The sequence below is a fragment of the Helianthus annuus genome, chromosome 9, assembly GCF_002127325.2.
Source record: "Helianthus annuus cultivar XRQ/B chromosome 9, HanXRQr2.0-SUNRISE, whole genome shotgun sequence".
Lineage (NCBI taxonomy): Eukaryota > Viridiplantae > Streptophyta > Magnoliopsida > Asterales > Asteraceae > Helianthus > Helianthus annuus.
In genome coordinates, this window is record NC_035441.2 from 96,178,542 (window position 1) to 96,204,797 (window position 26,256).

Here is a 26,256-nt window from a genome sequence, read left to right on the forward strand (position 1 = left end):
GAGAACCAACACCAAGTGAGTATTGAACTTATACCAACTCATATATGTCACAATACCAATCAAAATAACACTTCAAATCAGTGATCAAAACATCAACTACAAGTTGGAAAGATACTTAATACAAAAAAATAAAAAATAAAAAATAAAAACACAAAAAGAAATATTTCCCTAATCAACTAAAGCTTCAACTCTCTTCACCTCATTTCTTGCTTATCACCTTTAACCATCTCTGAAAACACTCTGCTCATTGAAACACCATCAAGATCACCCATACTTCCTTCAGTAAACACAGTGCTACTAACACCATTCTCCACATTATATTTTGCGGAATCGTTGACCACCGTTTGACCCGTTTTTATTTCAACTCCTTCAAGTTGAAGGGCATACTCAAGATTCCACAACACATCTCCTATTGCAGGCCTGTCAATACCTTCATCTGCTAAACATTTATCAGCAATGTCCACAAACTTCTTCAAAGACTCCATTTTCATCTTTCCAACAAGATACGGGTCGATAATTTTCTCCAATTCACCTTGTTTCTGCAACTCTTTCACCCATTCGACCAAACTCACCATTCCTCGTGGACGAGATGGGTCAATGACCGGTCTCCCACACAAAATCTCGAACATAACAACCCCAAAAGAGTAAACGTCGGATTTCTCAGTCAATTGTTGTCTAGTCATGTATTCGGGATCAAGATAACCAAAACTTCCTTTGACCGCAGTGCTAACATGAGACTGGTCGAACTCTGGCCCGTTCTTCGAAAGCCCAAAGTCAGCAACCTTAGCCATGAAATTTTCATCCAACAATATGTTAGCAGATTTAACGTCTCGATGAATGATCGCTTTTGCGGAACTCGTGTGTAGATAATGAAGTCCTTTCGCTGAACCTATGCAGATCTCGAGCCTCTGCCTCCAATTCAGTTTCGGAAGATCCGAACCATACAGATGGTTTTTCAAAGTCCCGTTTTCCATATACTCATATATGATTATCATTTCATTCCTTTCGTCACAGTAACCTATTAAAGACACTAAATGACGGTGACGAAACTGGGATAACATTTCTATTTCGGTTCGAAATTCAGCTAAACCTTGATTCGATTGCGGGGCCCCTCGTTTCACCGCGACTACAGTTCCATCGAACAACGTCCCTTTATAAACTTTGCCAAAACCGCCAATGCCAATTACCAAACTCTCACTGAATCTATCAGTAGCTTCTTGAATTGCTATTAATGGAAAACGGTATCCGACCTTTGACTTTGAGAAAATGGTACTTTCGTCTGGGCTCAAGTATTCTTGTTTAGCGTGGCCCGCTTTTGATTTACGTTTATTTCTTCTGCACAAGATGAAGATTAAACAGCCCAAAACACCTATAATAAACAATGCTCCTGCAACCGATGCGGCTATGACCCAAACTTTCTTCTTTGACAGTGAAGTCAATGACCCATCAAGATTGCCTTTGGAATTGCTTATTTTCATAATCTCGAGCCCGTTAAGAAAACTTTCAGGTAATGCGTTGTATACATTGCTAGTTCCTATGCTTACATTTATCATGCCGTCCCGACTTACCCTAGTGACAGCATCCAAGAAGTACGGAGCACCATAAACGTTTGACGTTTCTAGACCTATATTGAAATCCTTCTTGACGGACATTGAATTTAAATAAATATTAAGCCACAGGTCCGAAGGTGGGAGTTGGAATATATCACAGAAATGAAACCGGACAAAGTAGGAAAACCCCGGATCAACATTGAAAGACCAAGTGTTATTGAGGCGCGCACTAGGGTTCTGCTCGTTATCTAGTTTAGTGGCAGTACCATAAACGGATAATGGAGCAATATCAACAGATGGACCGTTTTCTGTATAGTTTACAGCACTTAAATTTGTAACAAACCGAACGAAATTGTTCCTTTTTACAAATGGACCATCTGAATTCCAAGCGCGCCACAAGGTATCATTATCAGGCGAAACCGATTGGTTCCCCATGTTAATCCTAGCCACAGTTTCTAGTGCTTGTGCGATCAAACCATGATGGTTTGTTGACCCCTCAACGGGTTGGGCAGAAACCGGGATGAGTTCATCCGGATGAGACACGACTTCTAAAGCATTTACAAAGGCGAACGAATTGGCAGAAGGCGTAAAAGTGAGAACCAATTCATCCGAGGTAATGTTTATAGAATATTCCTTAACACTAGGAGTAACACCTGGTTGGAAATCTTTCAACAGAGTAAAACCGTGAGCAGACACAGAGAATTTCGAACTACTAAGGTTATAGGTTTGATGATCTGGAACAAAAGGGAAGAAGTAGAGGCGAACGAAGTGACGTCCATGTTGATTGATCGAAAACGTAAAGTTGGAAGTTCTGTTAAGAATCCTAGCAGTTCTATACAACAAAGATCCATAAATGGATGAACTTGGTTCAGAGTTTGTTGCATTTATGGATTCTTGTTCCGGGTTCGAAAGAAAACTATGAGAACTATCTGATACGAAAACCCTATCACCTACGGTGGTACGATTTGCAGGCGATCCACAATCAACCAGATAGTTATCCTTAGGGTCATACTCTAAGGAGCATTTCATCAAACACATGGTGGACATAACCAATACAAGCAACTCATGTTTACCAAACAACCCCATAACCTAAACCAACAACAACAGCAATTGTGAGAAGCTACAACACCCAACAAACAAAAGAATGAAAGAATATTAATCAAGAACAACAACACACCTTCAAAATCCCAGAACAACAAGTGATCACTCCACAGAAAAACTTTACTTTTGTTGAAAAGAACAACTAAGTATTCAAGAAAAGTGACAAGATAGTCAATGGTGGATACATCAAAATCAAAAATTCGAAAAAGTAATAGGGATAAGATAGAGGAAGACAGCTATATAATTGACAATTGACAATAATAATAATAATTCATGTGAAACAACCAGCAGACAAGTGGTTGATGCGAAGGTTCCTCTGAATTTTGGGAAATTATGAGAAAAAACACTTTCCCATTAGAGGATTTTGGAAGGTTGTGTGAGAGTAGGAAGAAGAGTTGGCTAAAACGCGTTTATGGGGCTAACAACCGGACCATAGTGGGTGAATAGATAGACAATATATGGTATATTTTATTGGGAGATTTTGGTTGTTAAAGTTATTTTAGAGGACAAAAAAATCTTTGCTTGATACTATTGTCTTCTTTTATCATAATTTTAGGATTAGGATTTTAAGAAGAGAGTATAATGATTGATGAATTGTTATCTATATATTATTGGAAAAGTTTGGTATTTATGTATTTATTATTGTAGTAGTTTAGAAAAGCTAATGTTTTAAACTTAATATATATGGTGATAATCATAATAATGAGACAATGTAAATCAAGGGTTTGATCATTGAAGAAATGATAGGTGTTTGGTGGTTTTGGTAGCACCTAACATTTGGGTAAAAACAAAGATTATCATGACCTAAGATTTTTTAAGCACCTAATATTACGACTTTTCATTCATCGTTACTACATTATAAAGTAATTGTTATCTTACTAATACATCATCACAACATTTTTATTTATTTTTTACTACCTTTTTTATGATTCCACTAGTTTTCACCCCACCCCTATTATTTTTAAACATTACCTATTTATTTAAATATTTAATTTTAACACTAACTAATTTAGATAAATAAATAAATTAATTAATTAAACTTAGTTAATTAAATTAAAAAAATAAATACCTTAAAACAGAAAAATTGAAATTAAAACAAACTAAAATTTAAATTATACATACCAAAGCCCTAATTAAACATAATAACACCCTATTTAAAATGACATTGTAATTAAATATAACAAACTCCTAGTTAAAACCTTAACCACTAAAAGATTGAGTTAAATAAGTAGCTGGAATTAGTGTTACATTCGTCCTTTCACGGGTCATGAAGGTACCACTCATCGTCGCCCTAAACTCCTCTTCATAAGGAGGTTCATACTCTTTTCATGGGTCCGTGGGATACTCTTCTTCTTTGTTGGTGACTCGATCCTCCCGAATGCTCAGTTGGCTAAATGCCTCTAAATTAGGTGTTGCATCCCATCCATTCCCAGTTGATTAAATATCTGGTAATTTGGGGTAAGCCCCTTCGCAATTCAAAGATAGTTTCAGCATTGTCGAATGCTGAATTCCATTGTTCATCTATCAACCACCATGGATCTACTTCATTTGAAGGACGTGGAGGGTTTGCAGGTTGAAAGTTTGACATCGACAAGTTTTAGGTGGATGGGTTGTAGGTGGAGGGTTGCACATCGTCAGTTTGAATAACAAGGGTGTAACAACCCAAGTAAATCGTGCCAAGATGTTATTCGTTTTTCCCCCGATGGGTTGCCCATCTAGGAACTCACGGTTTTGTTTTTACCCAACGAGTTGCTCGCCTAGGCAAAATGTCACACCCTTTCAGAGGCGGAAGCGCGAGGTGTGATCATGATTGATTCTCATTGCATACGATAAGTAAACATACTACATGATATAAAACAAACTCTAATTTTCCATTCAATGTTTCAACATCCCAAAATATAAGTTAAGTTAAGAGTTTACATCTCATCAAAAGACAATTGTTTAAAAAGTTTACAACATAGTTCCAAATTTTAGATAATCAAGGTTTTGTTTCCTATATCACCGCAAGGAGGCGGGATATAATGAACAAATCCTTCAAAAGTTGGCAAAGGAGCGTGGACACACGACATCTTGAACATAAAACTAACTTCTTGAACAAAAGCTCGCATAGCTTCCACTAACTTCCTGAAATACATGTAAGTTTAAAAATCGTCAACAAAGTTGGTGTGAATTCATGCAGTTTGTATAAAATGTATGAGTTATTTGTATAAAGTATGGTAGGTAAATGTAAGAGAAAATGTTTTGAGTTGTAATGCGTAAGGAAATCAAGATCACTAATGTTTCGCGTGGACATTAACATGTGTGACGGCATAGGAAGCATCCAACCTAGGCGACTTTTATCCATTGATTCACGACTGTGACCCAAAAGCACTCTATGGCAAATGTGGGGGCCAAGAGTGAGGCTACCAATACCTGCTAGATCTAACATTTGCTTTTCGGTCTAAACTTAGATTAATGGTGCTTACGTATACCCGATTCGTGACACGATCTAATGTATCATTCCTTCGTTTTAACATACCATTGTACATGTATTTTTCCCAAAGTTTAGAAAACAAGAAAATGTTTAAAAGTGGGGACATGAACTCAGTGGTTTCAGCTTCTAACTTCACCGGTGTCTGCTTCGTAAATGACGTAACCTATAAATGTTCTACGTATGTTAATCATCTAAACTTGTAATTCATTACGTACAAGTTACATTTTGTCTTATGTATTTGTAGTGTTTTAGATGTATATGTTCATGAATTATTAATATATATTTTACAATATATACGGTTTTGTATTTGTTATTTGTAATTATATATACTTTTATTCCCAAAGATATATATTTGCATATGTAGAATTTGAAAACAATATATGTGCAAAATAATATATATTTTTAACTTACCCAAATATATGATACTTATACTATTTTTCAAAATAAATATAAGTAAATTGTTAAATAATATTTCAAATATTATTTTAGTATAAGTATACTTAGGAAAGTATACTTGTATTTAAATATAAATACTTAGATATTTTGCATTAGTTGTCAAAATCAATTATTATGATTTCTAATACTTTCCGGAATTATATTTCTTAAAAATAATATATTTTTAAAGTTTGTTTGTAATATATATATATATATATATATATATATATATATATATATATATATAGGGAGAGGATCATAAGAAAACTAGATATAAATGAGAAAACTAGAAAACTAACTAAAATCCACTAAAAAAGAGGGGGAGGGAGACTTTTAATGAAGGAGGGGTAAAATTGGAAAAAAAAATATATAACTTTTCAAACATTTCTCATTTCTCCATACGTTATCATTTTAAAACAAAATTGGCACCATAAGATCACAAATTTTCTTATCTTTCATTCAAGTATATTCGAGCATATTTTTTATGACATAAAAAAAGATTTATGGTGTCGTCTTGTTTTTAACACTATTATTATAGTAGTGCACATGTACAATATAACATGTAGTACAATTGCATTACATGCTTAAAATTAGCTTTTTGAGTCTAGTTTAGCTTTTAGGATTAGTTTTTTTGGAGGTTTAGGATTAGGATTAGGTTTTTGGGTGTGTGGGGGGGGGGTTTAGGTTTTTGGGGGGGGGGGTGGGGTGGGGGGTTTAGGTTTTTTTCAGTTTTATGTTTAGGGTTTAGTTTTAGGTTTTTGGGGGGTGGGGGGGTTTAGGTTTTTGGGGGGTGGGGGGGGGGTTAGGCTTTTGGTGGGAGGGTGAATTTAGGTTTTTGGGGGGTGGGGGTGGGGGGGTTTAGGTTTTTGGGGGGTGTCGGTGGGGGGTGGGTTAAGTGGTTTAGGCTTTCCGTATTAGTGCACATGTGCAGTACAACAAATTTTTTTTTTTTTTTTTTTGAAAATTTTTTTCCATACATAAAAAGTAGCGATTTTTCTTTAAAAATTGTAAAAAAAAAAATTGGTATTTTTTTAGGTCTTTTTAGTTAGTTTTTTGGTTTTCTCATTTAAACCAGTTTTCTCATGATCCATCCCCTATATATATATATATACATTGTCATGCTTGTTAAATATATATATTTATTTTTATTACTTGTTCGATTTTTGTATAATTCCCATTATTTGTAGTCATTATATATTTGTCCATAAATATATATATATATATATATATATATATATATATATATATATATATATATATATATATATATATTTGTCCAAATATTGTCCAAGTCCAAGAATTGTTAGGGAATATATTTATATAAATATATTTTTTATTATTTGTCCATATACCCTTTATAGGTAATTTTGTATATATTAATTATAATATTTCCTTGTGTATTTTTATGTGTATTTTGGTGTTTATACTCCTTTGGATTATTTAATGTATTTTATGTTCATGTGTTTATTTTCTTTTATTCACCGAAATTCAACATTCAACAATTTAACAAGTAAAGATCACTAAAAATCATCATACTTTTCATGTGATGAACTTAAAATTTCACAAATATGTGTAGTAACTTAGATCCATGCATTAAACACATAGATCTACTTAAATCAAGGCTACTTTGTAAACTTTAGTAAACTTTAATGAAACTTTATTTTGTAAAATTAATCATCCATGAGTTTAGTGGTTTCAAGATTATGAGAAATCCATTTTAAAACCATTTTCAAGCTCACTTTAAAGATCTTCAAGTTCATCATCATGTTTCTTCATGGATCTTTCAAGAGCCATGCTTAAACTTGTTAGATCTAAGCTTCCAACAAGCTTACATATGATAGATCTAACTAAAAACACAAGATCAACAACAACAACAACTTCTTAACATACATCAAACAACAATAAAAACATTTGTTTTTCTTTAGATTATGTTAGATCTTCATGTGTTCATCTTTTAAAGTTTAGATTTTTTGATGGTGTAACTTGTACATACTACTAGCATGAAGTAAAATGGAGTTTATGATGCTTACCACTAGCTCTTGTGGCAAGGGAAGTGGCAAGAATAAGATGAAGAAGAAGAAAAGTGATGAAGAAGTGGTGGTTAAAAGCTCCCAATGGTGGTCCTTGAGCTTCCAATGCTTCACACCTCCTTAGATAGTCTTCTAGCACCTTGGAGTAACCTTGGAATGGCTTAAATAATGAAGAAAAATGGATGTGTTTGGAGTGTGGGTGTTGGCCGAGAGCAAGAAGAGAGGAGAGGGGAAAGAGTGAGTTTGAAAGTTGTGAAAATGATAAGGTTTTAGACCTTGTGGACTTTACTTATAATCTTCCAACATCTAGTTAACCAAAGGGTCTTATGTTGGCATCTTTGACCTACAAGACTCTAGTCAACATGGTGGTGATGTGGGGCCTCTTTGGGGCGGGCCTCACTTAAAGGGGGGTAAATTGTAAAGTTTGGAAGTAAGGGGTGTAAAGATGTAAGTTAGAAGTTTAAGTGTGATGTTAAGTATGTTTAAGTGTTTTTATGTGTGTTATTGTGTTCTATGATCGTAACTAGCTTTAAAACACTAAAACTATGCTTCTAGTTTATTTTTGGTGTTTTGGGTAGTGTCTGGTAATTGTTCGGTTGTCGGTTCATTAAAGTGCTAAATTGTGTAATTTACAAGATATGAAGTACCTTTTGTGACACGGTTTCATTCCTGACACTTTACAAGTTATTCTGGATGTTTTATACTACTTTCTGCATGTTATTTTAGCTTATAAATGTTGAATTTTGCTGAAAAGTACAGAATTTTGTGTTTAAAGTGCGTTTCAGACAGTTTTTAGTACTTATTTAAGCTTCCGAAAAGTGTTAATGTAAACCCTTGTTCACCCACTTGGGTTTTATGTATTTTTTATGTCGGACCTACATCTAAGTCTTAAATCTATCGTTTAACTGAGTACTGAAGCTGTGCTGACACGGCTTGTCTAACCGACGAGTTTACTAATTGTTTCGACACAATGCTTAAATTATTTCACAATGCGATAAATGAAATATGTAACAAGAATGATTTAAATATATGACATGCAAGCATATAATGTTGACGTTTAAACACATAAATGCAGACAATAAATAATTATTAAAATAGTATGAAAATTACCGGTTTCGTGCCGATTGTCACACAAAACACGTGTTGGTAGAGAAGGTTTCCACCCCCTTATAAGGAAGGATTTGTTCTCCACCTCAAACAAAGTGGGACTTACATCTCCCCCCCCCCCCAGGGATCCCAGCGTCCTCGGTGGCACACTGGCAAGGTCCTTGGCTCTGATACCATTTGTAACATCATGCCTCTTTTTACCACTAATATTGTCCACTTTGCCCCCAATGGGTTGTTCAGCCACGAGCTCACGTATTTGTTTTTGGTTGCTCTGGTGGAGACTTTCCAAGAGGTCACCCATCCTGATACTGCTCCCACCTGAGAACGCTTAACTGTGGAGTTTTCATGTGCTCCACAACAAACTAAGCCCAAAACGCGTTGGTGATTTAAGAGGCGTGCATGTCTTACGAACCAACAATCTCTCCTAGCCACGTCCGATGTGAGATTTGCCTAGGGTGTCACAAATGGTCCATGTCAATCTTTTCGGTATCGGTGTCATTACAAACACCTCCTCCCCCTTAAGGACTCATCGTCCTCGTTGAGGTTTTCCCTACCATCCCGAACATCACAAGAGTCGCTCTAATACCATTTGTAACAGCCATCGTGCCAAGATATTGTCCGCTTTGCCCTTGATGGGTTGCCCATCCAGGAACTCACGGTTTTGTTTTTACCCGACGAGTTACTCGCTTTGGCAAAACATGTCTTGGTAGATAAGGTTTCCACCCTTTATAAGAAAGGTTAAGTTCTTCTCCTCAACCGATATGGGACTTACATCTCCACCCCTTTAGGGAGCCCAGCATCCTCGCTGGCACACTTGTCAGGTCCCTAGCCCTGATACCATTTGTAACCATTTGTAACATCAGGCCTCTTTTTACCACTAATATTGTCCGCTTTGCCTTCGATGGGTTGCCTATCCAGGAGCTCACGCATTTGTTTTTGGTTTCTCTGGTAGAGACTTCCCAGGAGGTCACCCATCCTGATACTGCTCCCACCTGAGCATGTTTAACGGTGTAGTTTTCATGTGTTCTACAACAAACTAAGCCCGCAACCCGTTGGTGATTTAAGAGGCGGGGCATGTCTTATGAACCAACAATCTCTCCTAGCCACAACTGATGTGGGATTTGCTTAGGATGTCACAATGGTGCATGTAATCTTTTCAATGTCGATGTTATTACAATCACCTCCCCCCCCCCTCCTTAAGGACTCATCGTCCTCGATGACGTTTGCCCTACCATCCTGAACATCACAAGAGTGGCTCTGATACCATTTGTAACAGCCATTATGCCAAGATATTGTTCGCTTTGCCCCTGATGGGTTGCCCATCCAGGAACTCACGGTTTTGTTTTTACTCGACGAGTTGCTCGCCCCGGAAAAATGTGTCTTGGTAGAGAAGGTTTCCACCCCCTTATAAGGAAGGCTTTGTTCTCCTCCTACACCGATACCGAGAAGATTAACATGGACCATTGTGACACCCTAGGAAAATCCCACATCGACCGTTGCCAAGAGAGATTCTTGGTTCATAAGACATGCCCCGCCTCTCACCAACGCGTTTTGGGTGTAGGATCGTTTTCAGACCCAAACGGGTCGTTCAGAAGAGATCTTCACCAATACAAAAGGCGGAAACAGATGTATCAGTGTTATTTCAGCTGTATTGCACGAGAACTCACTTTAAACTGTCTTTCTGTTGATATTAGATCGATTACAATGCTGTAGACACTTCGGCAGAGCTTTGCTACCGGAATCAGAATCGTTACAAATGAAATGGCACGACAGGTATTTATAGGCCAGCTATTTCGCACGAAACAGCTCAAGCGAAATAGTGATTTCGCACGAAACCAATTAAACGAAATGAACAGCTCATTTCGTACGAAATGACCAAGTCATTTCCTGCGAAATGGCCACTACATCATTTCGTGCGAAATGCCTAAAACATACAATTCTCGATTTTCGTGCCCTGATCTAACTAACCAAACACAAGACTCGATACAAGACGAAGTCGACAGACGTATGCACCAACAGACTCCCCCTCGGATGTTGACGAAGTCTTCGGTGTCGAGTCTTCGGTTGTCAAATCTTCAGTCTTTATCAGTCCTCTCGCTCTTTCCAAAGATTCTCCATTGTAAGCAACCTCAATCAATCTCTTTCTATTATTTCCTTCTTATCTCCCCTGGAATGTTGATCTGGCTCTTGAGCTTTCTAATTCTCTTGATCAGATCTCTTTGTTCTTTAGCTTTATCAGCATCAACCGGTTGCGTGGAGATAGTTCCATGATCAAACACCGGCTCTAACCACTCCCTCTTGACTGTCTTCAGACTCCCCCTTTCAATAAACTGGGATTGCAGTCTGGAATTCTCTTCTCACAGATTCTAAGAACGTAACCTGGCTTTTCTCAAACTTCATTCCTGCACAATCTCTACCACAAACATAAGTTTCATAATATTAAATTTTTGCAAATTCAGAAACCACCTTGCAGGAATCATTCAAAAATGATTTAATATATGATGACCGCTTGTAAGCATAACTTCTTCACACATTCTTTCCCAAACCTGTTCATCATGTTCATCACTTGGAATATTGAAAATCAGCTTTCCACTATTAGTTGTCGAAAATCTTTTTGAATTTTTCAACATTTTATGCTAAAACACACTGAAAATCTTTTTGAATTTTTGAGCTTAATGAAATGCAGTAACGAAATATTTACAGACACTATTTTTGTGAGTTTGTGGAAGAGGATCATATCAGTTTTTGAGACGAATCACCAACACCGTTAAGCTTTAAACATTTTAAGTTTTAAACGATTCACGTAGATTGTCAGTATACTGATCCCTTTAAATTTTTACACAAAGTTCAACTGTTTCGAGATACGAATTTAGTGTTTTAAGGCACTTAAACTTATTCGCGTGTCCCACCTTAGAATATACTCCTGTATCCAGACTTCTATATTCAGTCTTACAGGTGAATGTACACTAATGATATCTGTAAACGGGTAAATGCGAGACCATGAGAGATCAGGTTAGAACTTCCGTTCAAACAAAGAGATGACGGCTCGTCTTTAGGTGTGTCCCGTTTGGGGATCTTTTCTTCAATAGTACATGATTAGCATTTTTCAATGTTTCATCATTTTTTATGCTGAGGGCTGGCTTTATGATTAAAGCTATGCAAAGTATTATACGAGGACTAGGCTATTGCTCCCGTAAAATTAGAAGTCCTGGTATAATACCCCAGATATCACCACGCACAAAGACCTAGTATGTCAGAAATAGAAAGTCCTTCAAACAAGATTTCAGGGGTTACCTATATATCCGAGAGATGTTCCCCACGAGATAAGTAAGTAATGATATTTAGGTTTATATCACGAAAACAACCTACTGAATGTATAAAAACCTACTGACACATCGACAGTGAGACCGCTTATCACATTTTTGACTTTCCAATTCTTTAGCGTGCTGTGATAGTCCACTGATATACTATCATTTCCTCTTATTCACAACAAAACTCTTTTTCATTTTTTGATGTTTTTTTGGCTTTTTCAGGTTTTATCATGTTTTTGGATTTTTCAAATTTTCGAAATTTCTAAATTTTTACTCCCCCTAAAATCAAAATATGTTTCAATTTTGATTTTCTGAGAAAATTTGAAAACAAACTGTACAATAAAATGACAACTGTTGTGAATTGCTTCAACTAGCCATTCACTTGGCATAAACAATCAGAACTCCCCCTTACAACAAACTATTTTCCCATTATGATTTCAAAACACTTAAGTTTGTTTTAATCAAAATGGTTTTTTCGGAAAATTAGTTTTGTTGATTATACCACTTGTAGGCTTGGGGATTCATTCATCACTTTGTTTTCTCAAACATTTGAATGAAATTTAAATCAAGTTCAATTTAATGACCTTGATTTACCACTTGAATGTGACAACCCACTTTTCTACCACTTGTAGAATTAATCAAACACACATTCAAGAATGATGCCGATTCCTGCTCCACGATTACCAACTTGGGAGCTCCGGCAAGTCCAGAGTTTAGTCGTGATAGGTTCTATCCCAGTTACTAATCCGAGATGAACCATCTCCATCTGGTTTCTTTAATTTCTTCTCATAAAATTCTTTAACCCCCTTCACCTTCCCATCAATCATTTTTCAAAAAATGTTTTGAACAGTGGGGTTAAAAGCTTTTTCAACATCAAATTCTTTCTTTTCAGAAAAGAATTGATTTGAAATTTCAACTTTGCCAATTTTAGATTTCAAATTCTCAGCCCGCAATGGTGGAAAATTAACATCATCCAAAGGTGGTACTGATTTCTCTTCTTTCATAACTTGTGGCTCCTCTAATTTTGTGGAATCAAATTCATCACCAGAACTATCACTTGAATTCTTAACAACCCACTTTTGGTTGTTAAGTTTCTCCTTTCTTTCGCAAACACTTTTCGAACATTCACCAACCTCAAAAGTTGAATTTTCAAAAACTTTAAATCTTTTGGTTGGTAGTTCGTTTTTCTCAACCACTTTCTTTTTAAGTTTTTCAGAGACTTCCTGTTTTGATTTGATTGCCATTGGACAATTTCTGGCAATGTGACCAACTGTTTTGCATTGAAAACAGGTTCTTGTCTCCTTCTTCTGATGAGCAACACCTTTCTTCATTTCCTCTTGCTTCTTTGCAAAGAATTCTTTGTTGGATTGCTTTCTGAACACTTTCTCTTTTTCTGCTTCTAATGAAATTCCTGAAACAAAAATAGTTTTTGGTTTATAAGTTTGTTCATTTTTATAGTTTTTTGGTGGAATAAAACCCAATCCTTTCTTTTTGAAATTACCATTATGGTTTGGTTTCTTTTGAAAATCCGAACCATAACTATAACCCATTTTCTTGTTTATCCTTTGTTTAATTCTTGAGGTGTATTGTTTAGGTTTTTCCATAAGATTTAAATCTTTTATTTCAGAAACATTAATTTCTGTAAGTTTGAAAACCTTTTTGATCATCTCAGTTTTAACACCTCTTATTGGAAAAACCTCATCAAAATATAATTTGTCAGAATCTTTTAAAGTATATGCTACTTTGATCGATTCGTCATTCAAATTAGATTTTGATAACAAAAATTCTTTATTATAAACCCGTTTGTCCTTTTTGACTGTTGAATTTGACGTGTTGGACTCAGACTTTGACTCTGACTTGGACTCCTCTGTTTCATCCTTATCCAACACCTGATCGACCACTTTCTTTATTAACTCGGACTCATGATCAGTGTCAGATGATGTAAACGTGATATCAATGTTTTCTGGTAAATTATCTGAAGACTCAGACTCCCACTGTAAGTTTGTTGCCTTTTTGACTCTTTCTGAATTTGGATTTCGAGGAGAATATCCATTTTCGACCGGGGATGGACATTTGTTACAAACAACACTTGGTTTCTTACCAGATGTCTTCACTTTATCATCTTCTTTTGTTTTAGATTTCTTCTCTACAGAAGTCTTTTCTTCTTCAAACGTATTCAATCCTTCCACTATCGGGTAAATCCTGTCAACCACAAAAGTAGAACATGAGTAACTTTTTAACAATCTATTAACTCTCTCGGTTTCAATTCTTTGTGTTTCTAACTTCAATTCAAGCTCAGCACACTTCTCAGTGTAATAGTTAACACTATCAAGTTGTCTCATGTATGCTCCTTTAAGTGTCTTCATTGCTATAGCTTTTTCACTGCTCGACTAGTTGCATTGATTCATGGCTTTGTTCAGGACATCATATGACTCTTTCATCCTGTTCAAGTTGTGAATCAATTCACTGTTTTGCTTTTACATAGTCTCACATTTTTCACAATGCTCAGTTACCTTTTTTGCAACTGCTTCCTTTTTAACCTCAAACACTGGTATTTCTTTATCCTGCTTCTTTATCACACACACCTCTTCTTCAACTTTTTTACTTTGCCTGGCTAAATATTTTTTCATTTTCTCTGCCCAATAATCATCAACAAGATAATTTTCACCATCATCTTTAACAACTTGAGCAACAAAAGCTTTAGCCAGGAATTCTTTATCTGGACAATAATTATCCCAGCTGAAACCTTCGGGCAATCTTTCATCATTTTGATCTACCAGACATGCTTTACTATCAATCGAAATATATTTATCCCAACTGAATCCTTTTGATGAACTTCCATCATCTTGATTAATAAGACACGCTCTCTTTGGATCTTCAGTCTCCTTCCTAGCATGTGCAGTTTGTGGAGATTGCTATTGATGTGGCTGTTGAGTAACTTGGTGATAAATCGTTTTTCGATAGTAGTCATTGTTCCCAAAGGGATTTTGAGCTCCACTAGCTTCACGGTTTGTGCACTCTCTCTTGAAATGCCCTTTTTCCCCTGCAATAAAAACAAGTAACTTTAGATTTATCAAATCCTAAAGTTGAAACATTTGCATCACGGAAATCATCTCTTCCCGTAATTTGTTTAAACTTTTCAGCTCTTCTCAACACGCTTGCCAAGCACCATTTTATATCTATCAATTCCATCTCCTCGGCATCAACCTGATCGTAATCCTCTTTTGTCAACATTGGATTTCCGATCCTTCCTGCAACCAAACTTCCATACGACTCTAGCACAGTCACCAACAAAGACATATGGCTTTTTGCAACTTCTTCTGAGTAGTTCTGATCATTCTCAAGATTTAAAGCATGTTGCATTGAAGAACTTTGCCACTCTTAGTTGCAGAAAAATGTGGATCAAATGATGGAAACGAAGTAAATCCCGTTTTGCTGCTTGATCCCTGGGATGAACTTTCAGAAGAACTTTTTGCATTAAAAGCAGTTTCAGTCTTTGGAGAAATGTTGGTTTTATCACTAACACCACTTTTGTAATACAAACCAAAGTCTTGTTCTCCATCATCGTTCGTCATTCTGGCTATCTTTCGTTGTTCCATCTCTTGAGCTTCAAGTTGTTTAATGAACTCGCTCAATGTTAGCTCATTAAAACCTGGTTTATTTTTTAACATCATAAGATATGTGCCCCACTCATCATGTGGCAACGCATCAGCCAATTTTTCAATCATATCATCTTTATCTTTATTGATGTTCAATCTGCTCATATTTTTTAATAAATTGCAATATCTTTCAATAATCTGCTTGGTGTTTTCACTTCTTAAACCACGGAATAGATCAAATTCTTTCTTCAAGAGTGACCTTTTGTTTTTGATCATCTCATCACTACCAAGAAACTTTGATTCTAATTCTGTCCATATCGAATGTGCACTTCCGTTGTGTTGAAGTCAAATCAAGATGTCTTTGATGTGTGTAAAATGCAACATATAAAACACATCAATTAAGGCATAAAACTAACCCTTTTTAAGTACTAATGTTGGAAAAAGAGTGTTTTTGTCTTCCTTTTGTATTTTCAGGATGAAATGAGCTCAAAATCACAAAAGAAGCAAAAAGACCACTAATTCTACCATAAATACAAGAAAAGGAACAAAAGTAAACTGCCCGGACCCTCAACGGCACCTCCCAAGACAAAGAGAAGAGAACAGAGTCTGAACACGCCCCGTGTCCAGTGAACACGGGGGCGTGCCCAGGAAGCAGCAGAAAAGACAAACCAGTAGAAGCTTCCATTGCTCACCACGGGGCCGTGCCCAGCGGGCACGGGGGCGTGTTGAAAGTACAGCAGGCGCATTAATTGTAATTCGCAATTACAATTAATGAAGAGAGAGAATGTCAGACGGGCACGGGGCCGTGTCCAGTGGACACGGGGCCGTGTCCAGTGGACACGGGGCCGTGTCCAGCGTTCTGTTCAGCCTATAAATAGAGGAGCTTGGTTTCATTCTCTCTCATCCCTTGGCACACCACCTCTCTCACACTTCATCCACCACCCACCACCACCATAACACCATCATCCACCACCATCATCCATTGTCCATCGTAGAGTGTGTGAGTCGTCTCGGGATCCAAGATTGATCGTAAGAGTTCTTGACAATCAAGGCCATGTTTGCCTAAGTCTCTTACATCACTTGGTGAAGACAAGTGTTTAGTATAATACTTTTTAATTTTAATCTTTTGCACTTTTTATTTGGTTTTGTATTAATGACTTTAATAACTAGTTACTTATGTTGAAGGTGATCTTTCCTTATCGTTTGTCCGTGGTGTCTTGGCATTATTTTACTGTCTATATAAAATAAAAGATTTTCACCATTCATATCTCCACGGTCTATATGGAGGTATGTTGGCTACCTGGTCGGGGGTTAAGGGAACGGTTTGGTAAGGGTCTTGCCCTTGTTCAGCGTTTAGAGGTCCTGCTTGGGACCTGGGTCAAATTTAGTAGGATCTCCTTCAATGCCCATAGGTATTGGATGGCGGGGATCCAAACTCTTTGACCCCCTCATAAGCTAACTACTATTAATACTATAACCCGGTTATTTAGGACTGTATCCCTGCTGACTCAGACTACTTAGCCGAGGGTAACGTCACCGCCAAAAGCGGGGCCTACCATAATTTGCATTAATAACTTAATTCATTATCTTTCAATAATCCGACCCTTTAGGATTGTATCCTTGCTGACTCAAACTACTGGGTTGAGGGTAACGTCGCCTTCAAAAGAGGGGCCTACTACAATAACTAAGATAATCTCTTAAACAAGTGCAAAAGTGCGAAATTAATCAAAGGTTATACTAATACACGTGTCGGATCCAAGTGATTCATCTTGTCTATCTGTTTTTATTTTATTTTATTTTTCAGCATTTAGTTAGTTTTTATTTTTCTTAGTTTAAAACATTTTTCTAACTTTTTTTGATTTGGTTAGACGTTGAGGATAAACCGGTATTAAAAGCTCTTGTGTCCTTGGACGACCTCGGTATCTTACCAACACTATACTACGTCCACGATGGGTGCACTTGCCCATATGTGTGTTTAGTGTTAGTAAATATCGTGTTTTATAAATTTAAAACTTGGCTAAAAGTGTAAAAAGGGCTTAATTATACATCTAAAATATATACACACCGACACGCATCAAGTTTTTGGCGCCGTTGCCGGGGACACAAGGATTTTAAGAAAGCTTAAAATCGACGGCCTAATCAGTTTTTCAAAACCTTTTCAAAACGCGCGCATTTTTCTGCATTTTAGTTTAGTTTTGCATTTACAGTAGCTTGAACACGGGGCCGTGCTCGCTGAACACGCCCCCGTGCTGCATATTTTTAGAGTAGATACCCAGATACAGAGTCTGACCACGGGGCCGTGTTCACTCAACACGCCCCCGTGCTCAACGTGACCAGTTAATTTAATTAAAACGCCCAGATACAGTCCCTGAACACGGGGCCGTGTTCACCCAACACGGGGCCGTGTCCAGCTTCTGTTTCCGTCTTATTTTTGTTTTCTGGTCCCGAGACTCAGTTGTAGTCTGTTGAGTGATTCCTATGGATCAATACTCAAGAGGTTACAACTACACCTATGATGAGGATGATTATAGAGGTAATTATTGCACTAATTGTCGTAATGCACGCTCGGTTCAATATAATACTTCATATCAACCATCCAATTCATACAACCATTATGAGGAGCCCAGGTACGAGCCATCAACTTCATACACATCCTATGAAGACCCAAGGTATGAACCTCCTCCCTCATACTCATATTTTGATGAACCAAGGTATGAGCCTTCATACTCATACTATGAAGACTCAAGATATGAGCCACCACCTTCATACTCTTATTATGAGGAACCATGGCGTGAACAACCCACCTCATATGAGTACTATGAAGAACAAAGTTTCGACCCTTATCCATCATACACTTACACTGAAGAACAATGGTGTGAACCATCTACTTCATATGAGTACTATGAGGAACCAAGGATCGAACAACCGGATTCAAACTTTGATGATCCGAATTCTTTCAATCTCACCGAAGTAACTAATCGGATAATAGAACAACTTAAAACTATCGAACGTTGCATAAAAGAATCTCGCGCACGGGAAGAGGAATCCCGCGCGAGAGAAGAGTTAAAAAGTGATAATAACGTAGAGATAGTTGAAAGTGTAAAAATGGAAGAACAAGAAAGTGAAAAACAGACACATGAGTTAAACAACGAAAATGGTGAGTCCGATAATGTTAAAATTCAAGAAGAGTCTAATTTAGAGGAAATTATTCTCTTGTCACCTACTTTCGAAAATCATTGTTTAATAACCACTCATGCCAAGTTTTTAAAAGAGTTAAACACTAATGCTAAAATCAATGACCTAGTAAGTATTAAGTTGACTAATGATCAAACCTCGCTAATAAAGGAAGATCCTTTTGAAATTAACATCACACCGGTTCCATGTTTCTTTCAAAATTCGTTTATTAGTAATATCACTATTGATAAAGATCTTTGTGTTAACATAATGCCCAACTACATTTTTGAAAAGTTAAGTATTAGTGATTTTACTCCACTTCAAATACCCATTTTTCTATCCGACCAAAAAGTAATGAAATCAATCGGTGTAGTCGAAGATATTTTGGTTCAAACAAATCAAATGGTAATCCCAACCGACTTCGTCATCTTAGATGATGCCCCCTAGTCTTGGGAAAACCTTTTGTACAAACTCACAAAGCTTTGAAAAACCGGAAATTCAACAATCTACCTCTTCAATTAGGGGCATTCAAAAGGAGCATAGATCTTGAGCGCTCAATGAAATATCCTTTTGGCAACAATGACCCCCTAATTGAAGATGAAGCTGAACCACCCGATACAAACCACGAGGAAGACCACTTTGTCGACGAAGAGGTAGCCATAGAACAAACTTTTAAAGTTCTTGATCTAAATGAGCCACAAAATAAGGTGTCTCCTAAAGACCCACCCATCGAGCTCAAAGAACTCCCTAAGGGTTTGGAATATGCTTTTCTAGGCAAAGATGGTAGTTTACCTGTAATTATTTCGTCTAAATTAACTAGCATAGAAAAAGAAAAATTAGTTAACCTACTTAAAAAACACAAAAATGCGATCGCTTGGAAGCTTGTAGATATTAAGGGAATAAGTCCTTCCATGTGCACGCACAAAATTTTAATGAATGATGACTACAAAACGGTGATTCAACCACAACGAAGAGTGAACCCCAATGTTCAAGAAGTGGTTAAAAATGAAGTCATCAAACTACTCGACGCCGGACTAATCTACCCTATCTCCGATAGCCCGTGGGTGAGTCCCGTCCAAGTAGTCCCAAAGAAAGGAGGTATGACGGTAATAACTAACGAGAAAAATGAATTAATACCCACAAGAACCGTCACAGGATGGAGAGTCTGTATAGACTATAGGAGATTAAATGAAGCAACAAGGAAAGACCACTTTCCTTTGCCCTTCATTGATCAAATGTTAGAAAGATTATCCGGTCATAAATTTTATTGTTTCTTAGATGGTTTTTCAGGTTACTTCCAAATACCGATAGCACCAGAAGACCAAGAGAAAACAACTTTCACATGCCCCTACGGAACTTTTGCATATCGACGCATGCCATTCGGTCTATGTAATGCGCCTGCAACATTCCAACGTTGTATGGTCGCCATTTTCCATGATATGATTGAAAAAACCATGGAAGTCTTCATGGATGACTTTTCCATCTTTGGAGACTCATATGATCAATGCCTCGATAATCTTGAACGAATGCTATCCCGATGTGAGGAAACTAACCTCGCCCTTAACTGGGAAAAATGCCATTTCATGGTAACAGAGGGAATAGTACTCGGACATAAAATCTCAAGCGAAGGAATGGAAGTTGATCGAGCAAAAATTGAGACTATATCTCGATTACCTCCTCCATCCTCCGTGCGAGCAATCAGAAGTTTCCTAGGGCATGCCGGATTCTATAGAAGGTTTATCAAGGACTTTTCGAAAATTTCAAGACCTCTAACAAAATTGCTTGAAAAAGATGCACCCTTCATCTTTGACAAGGAATGCAATCAAGCATTTCTAACCCTCAAGGAAATGCTAGTCAATGCACCTATCATGATAGCACCAGATTGGAAATTTCCTTTCGAAATCATGTGCGATGCAAGCGACTTTGCTGTTGGAGCAGTATTGGGACAAAGAAAAGAAAAACATTTCCACCCAATTTATTATGCTAGTAAAACTCTAAATGATGCACAAGAAAATTATACAACTACAGAAAAAGAGTTACTAGCGGTGGTGTTTGCTTTTGATAAATTTCGTTCTTATCTTGTTCTTTCTAAAACAATAGTTTATACAGACCATGCAGCCATCAGGTACCTCTTCAAGAAGCAAGACGCAAAACCCCGTTTGATAAGGTGGATTCTACTCCTCCAAGAATTCGACATTGAAATCAAGGACAAAAGAGGAGCAGAAAACACTGCTGCAGATCACCTCTCACGCTTAGAAGACCCAGCTTTGGAGACAACCAGGGACGAGCAAATCAACGAAAAATTTCCCACGGAGTCCCTGGAAATGATGGAAAGCAGACAAGAACCATGGTATGCCGACTACGCTAATTTCTTAGCCAGCGGTATAGTCACCAAAGGATGGCCACATCATCAAAGGAAAAAATTCTTTGCTGATGTAAAGCATTACTTTTGGGAAGACCCCTATCTTTTCAAAATGTGTGCCGATCAACTCATCCGAAGGTGTGTCCATGGTAATGAAGCACGAAGAATACTCCGTCATTGTCATGAAGGTCCATACGGAGGACATCATGGTGCCGCAAGTACCGCAAGAAAGGTATTTGATTCGGGATTCTACTGGCCAACCATTTACAAGGATGCACAAAACCTTGTAAAGACATGTGATGCCTGCCAAAGGTCAGGTAATATTTCTTCCAAAAACGAAATGCCTCAAAATGGCATTCTCGTTTGTGAAATCTTTGATGTGTGGGGACTCGATTTCATGGGACCTTTCCCACCTTCAAAAGGAAACAAATATATACTTGTGGCAGTCGATTACTTGTCTAAATGGGTAGAGGCCGAGGCTCTTCCAACAAATGATGGAAGAGTAGTGGTAAAATTCCTAAAAAAATTGTTCTCTCGTTTCGGGACACCAAAAGCATTAATAAGTGATAGAGGTACCCATTTTTGCAATCATCAACTCGAAAAAATATTAACAAGGTATGGGGTCTATCACCGGGTCTCAACAGCATATCATCCTCAAACAAATGGGCAAGCCGAAGTGACTAATCGAGGTTTAAAACGAATACTTGAGAAAACCGTAGGGATAAATAAAAAAGAATGGGCTGACAAACTAGACGACGCTTTATGGGCTTTTCGAACCGCTTATAAAACCACTATAGGCACAACCCCATATAAACTCGTCTATGGAAAAAGTTGTCACTTGCCAGTAGAAATCGCTCACAAAGCCTACTGGGCAATAAAAAACGTAAACTTAGACTTAGAAGTTGCCGGTAAGAATCGATTTTGTCAAATAAACGAATTAGAAGAACTTAGGAATTATGCATATTCTAACTCCAAAATTTATAAAGAAAGAATGAAAAATTTGCATGATAAATATATTAAATCTAATGAATTTCGGGTTGGAGACCAAGTTCTATTGTTCAATTCGCGACTTCGATTGTTTCCTGGTAAGTTAAAATCTAGGTGGTCGGGACCTTTTTCAGTCACCCATGTTTTTCCACACGGTGCAGTAGAAATTAAAACTCGAAATGGGACACCATTTAAAGTCAATGGCCAACGGCTGAAACTCTACAGAGGATCCATTGAGGATGAGGAAGAGGAAATCGCACTTCAAACGGTCAACGAATAAACTCATACCCGACATGTTACAGGTAAGTATACATTCGAAACCGGTAAAATCATCTAACCATTATTCGGAGATAAGGGGCATGCACACGAACACGTAAAAAAAAAAAAAAAAATAATTTTCAAAAATTTCACCCGGCACGGGGCCGTGTCCGCTGGACACGGGGCCGTGTCGAGGCGACTGTCGGGATAAAACCCTCTTTTTCTATCAGTTACACCATTCCACACGCCCCGTTTCGCCGAAAACTCTCTGGTTAGAGGCGATTTTCTGCAGATTTCGAACGTTACCACCGAACCTAACAACGTCAAGGTATGATTCTATCCTTCTTAGTAGTTAGATTAGTTACTTGCATGTAGTTAAAACATCAAAAATTGGGGGAAATCTAGGGTTCTTCATGTTCATCCGGATCGAACTCAAAATTTTTGATGAAAATTGTTAGTAGTAGTTTAGAGTAGAGTAGTAGGAAGTAAATAGACATGTATTGTTGATAGATTTGTCCGATTTCCAACTAAAAACACAAACCCTTGTTCTTGAACCGAAAAACACAAAAATTGAAAGGGTAAATGGTTTGATTTTGGAAAAATGACACTTAGGGTTTCATTTTCAGGGGAAACCGCTGCTATTAGGCTAAAAATTTTCAGGTTTTCGAAACCGGGACGAAAAAATGAAAATTAGGTGTTACAGACGCCTGAACACGGGGCCGTGTCCGCTGAACACGGGGCCGTGTCCAGCCCACTGTTTGCAGTTTTCAACCTGAATTTCCATGTTTCGCACTAACTTTTGCTGTATTCTTTTCAGATGTCCAAATTCACACGGTTCAATGCCAGCGAACTTGACGCCAGGGCTCGCTACGAGGTCCTACAAACAAGGCCCGAAGAGTATCCAAGGCGGGCATGTACCGATCTTCTGACAATGGTAAACCAACTGGACCGCTTCAACAACATAGTGACGGGTCCACTGCACGTCGCATTGACTACCCGACTTCGGTCGGTCCATCAATGCACATTGGAGTTCTATAGCACGTTCATCTTCAACTCGAGACGCGAACCGTTTGATCACGAGGCAGTCGAGTTTCGATGTGGGGGTACGACCTATAGAACCTCCATGGCGCAGTTCGGATCAATCATTGGGCTGTACAAAGACGAAGAAGCGGGGAATGAAGAGAATACCGGGGGATTGCGAGACTTGGACGCAACTGAACGCCAAGCCGCATGGGCTCAAATCGGTGATGGGATCTACAACTCAAGCAGCACAAAGAGTACCAAACTGAGAGACCCGTTATATCGCTACATCCACAGGCTCCTCACGTACTCGCTGAACCAACGCCATGACAGTAGTGGCGTTGTTGGGGTTAGAGATTTGGTTGTCCTTCACTGCATCCACAACCGGAAGCCTCTCGATGTTCCTTACCTCCTACTGCGGAACATGCACTTGAACCGCCTTGCCTCTGCTCCTACACCAATCTTCTTCGGGGGATGGGTGTACCGTCTTTTCAAGCACTTCACGAACATCCCGAAGTCCTTCGAAAGGAGTCCATGGTCGGGACGGGTTGATTACCATATCTGCCGGGCCATGAACTTGCTCTATGAAGCGGAGGACGGGACGGTGAGCTTTCAGAGGACACAAGGCTACGCATGGAACCCGCAAGAGGCTCTAGTTCTTCATGCACCACCTCCACAGTACCAATACCCTCCCCAAGGCGATCCGGGTCAATCCTCCTCTCAAGGAGGCGGTTTTCCTAATTTCCAAAGTTTACATGATCTTTTGCAGGAAAACCTCATGTGCACCAGGAACACCTACAACCTCGCCAACAACACACACCTACGGGTAGGAGCTATCGAACGCAGCGTCAACGATATACAAGATGATATCGGTAGCATCCGGGAGTACATGGCGAGGCAGGGAGGCGGAGGTGAAGACAGTGATGAAGATATGGAGTAGGAGGCTGGGAGGAGCAAGGGGCTAGCTGGTGATGAGCCCACAGGTTTGATTACCCTTCTTTTCCATCGAACAATTCATGGCCTGCGTGCCATTTGTCAAGACAATTTACTTTCCTTAACTACTTTTTATCTTTATTTTGTTTTTACTTTATGTTTGGATAATATTTGACTATGGTAAGATTAGGATGGTTTGTGCTTGGTTGGATGGTATTGAATGCTTGAACAGGTGCAATGCAAGGGTTAGAATGCTAAACATTAGCACTCGCAGCCCTAGGAGGAAGAAACCGGGAGAAAACCCTATTTTTTCTGGCTAACAGACTGTCCACACGGGGACGTGTCCAGCCGACACGCCCCCGTGTCCATCTCCCAGTTCTGCTGTTTGGCTACTGACCTGCAGATTTTTGCCGGACACGTGGCCGTGTTCACCCAACACGCCCCCGTGTTCACCCTCTGTAAGTTTTTCGTTACTGGCAGTTCGCCACGGGGCCGTGTCCAATGGACACGGGGCCGTGTCCAGAACGCCAGTAACACGAATCTTTGTTTTTAAACACACTTTTACATATTCTAATCAACCAAAAACTTTATTTTTGGACACATTGAGGACAATGTGTAATTTAAGTGTGGGGGGGATGCTAAAACCTTGGAATTTTTGCAAAATCCTAAAACAAGCCTTACACAAAACTCTATTGGAACCGCTAAACACCCCAAATTTTTTCAAAAACTTTTTCATTTTTTTATTTTATTTACTTGTCTTAGTTTAAGTTGGGAATAACAAGTTATAAAAGGGTTATATTTTTACAAACTTACAACCGATAGCGTCGTGATAAAAAGAACTAACATAAGAAAATTATGAAACGGTATAACAAGTCTAGCTAAAATTCGATTATATATGCTTGGTCACATTAAAAACCCATTCCCACAAAAAGTGAGTTTTGAGCCTTTATTGAGCATAAAAATACACATATTTAGATTAAATGCTCATTTTTTCGTTTCTTGTGTGAATAGCCGCTCGGTCTTTACAAATCTAGAACTTGCCACGACGATACATTCCCGGTCCTTACCAACTTAAACCCAAGTAAGTAAATGATGGAGGCATTAGGACTAACTATTTTTCTTTCAAAACCATTATTTTTCATTTTTTTTTTACCTACCCAAAATCCCCCTAGAAAACCCCTTTGAGCCTAAACCTTTCATTTCATTACCCCCAAAACAATTTTTTTTTACCCACCAAAAACCATTTTCATTTTTTCACCTTTATTTTAGTAACAAACTCGGTTTTTCATAAACATACCCTTTACGTGACGAAAAAAAAAAAAAATGGAAATGAAGTCAAAAACAAACATAAGCTACAAAAAGCTTGTTTGGAGAAATACTTCAAAAATAAATGTCACCAAAAATAAGGTATTTTACGAAAACCGACACTTGTTACGATTTTCGCCCTTTTTACTAACCACTAACCAACCACCCACCTTTAAACCCAAGCCTTCACCCCAAAAGACCTCTTGATATTTACAAAGGTAAAAAGTTAAAAAGGAGGAGGATTGATCGCTTGGCAAGCATATGGAGAATGTAAATCCGTGCCGCTCTCGAGCGATTCACTTAAATATACACCTTCGGCCGAGTGATTGAGTGATCTCCCGTGAGGTATGTGAACTTGTATATAAATGGAATTTTAATAAGGCATGCTATGCCCAAATAAGTAGTTTATCTTATGAAAAGTTCAAAATAAACCATGACGAATAAGATTGTAAATAAAATAAAAATAGAACCTATACAAACCTTGGATTCCCGACACTCTAGGACAAGTAAAAAAAAAAAAACTTCTCTTCTACCTATTCCATTTGGGAGTGTAAGCCACATTAAAAGAGTTTTGCTTGAGGACAAGCAAAAGTTCAAGTGTGGGGGTATTT

At 38.0% G+C, this 26,256-nt stretch overlaps 1 protein-coding gene across 1 annotated transcript; it reads right to left on the reverse strand.

Moving 5' to 3' along the window:
• Positions 1-3,078, reverse strand: LOC110877914 (probable receptor-like protein kinase At2g39360). Its single transcript, XM_022126141.2, has 2 exons — positions 2,728-3,078; positions 1-2,639 (listed from the first exon to the last, which is right to left on the reverse strand). The coding sequence occupies exon 2, from the start codon at positions 2,634-2,636 to the stop codon at positions 195-197; it is 2,442 nt and encodes an 813-aa protein (XP_021981833.1). The 5' UTR covers positions 2,637-2,639; positions 2,728-3,078; the 3' UTR covers positions 1-194.
• Positions 3,079-26,256: the final 23,178 nt, after the last annotated feature.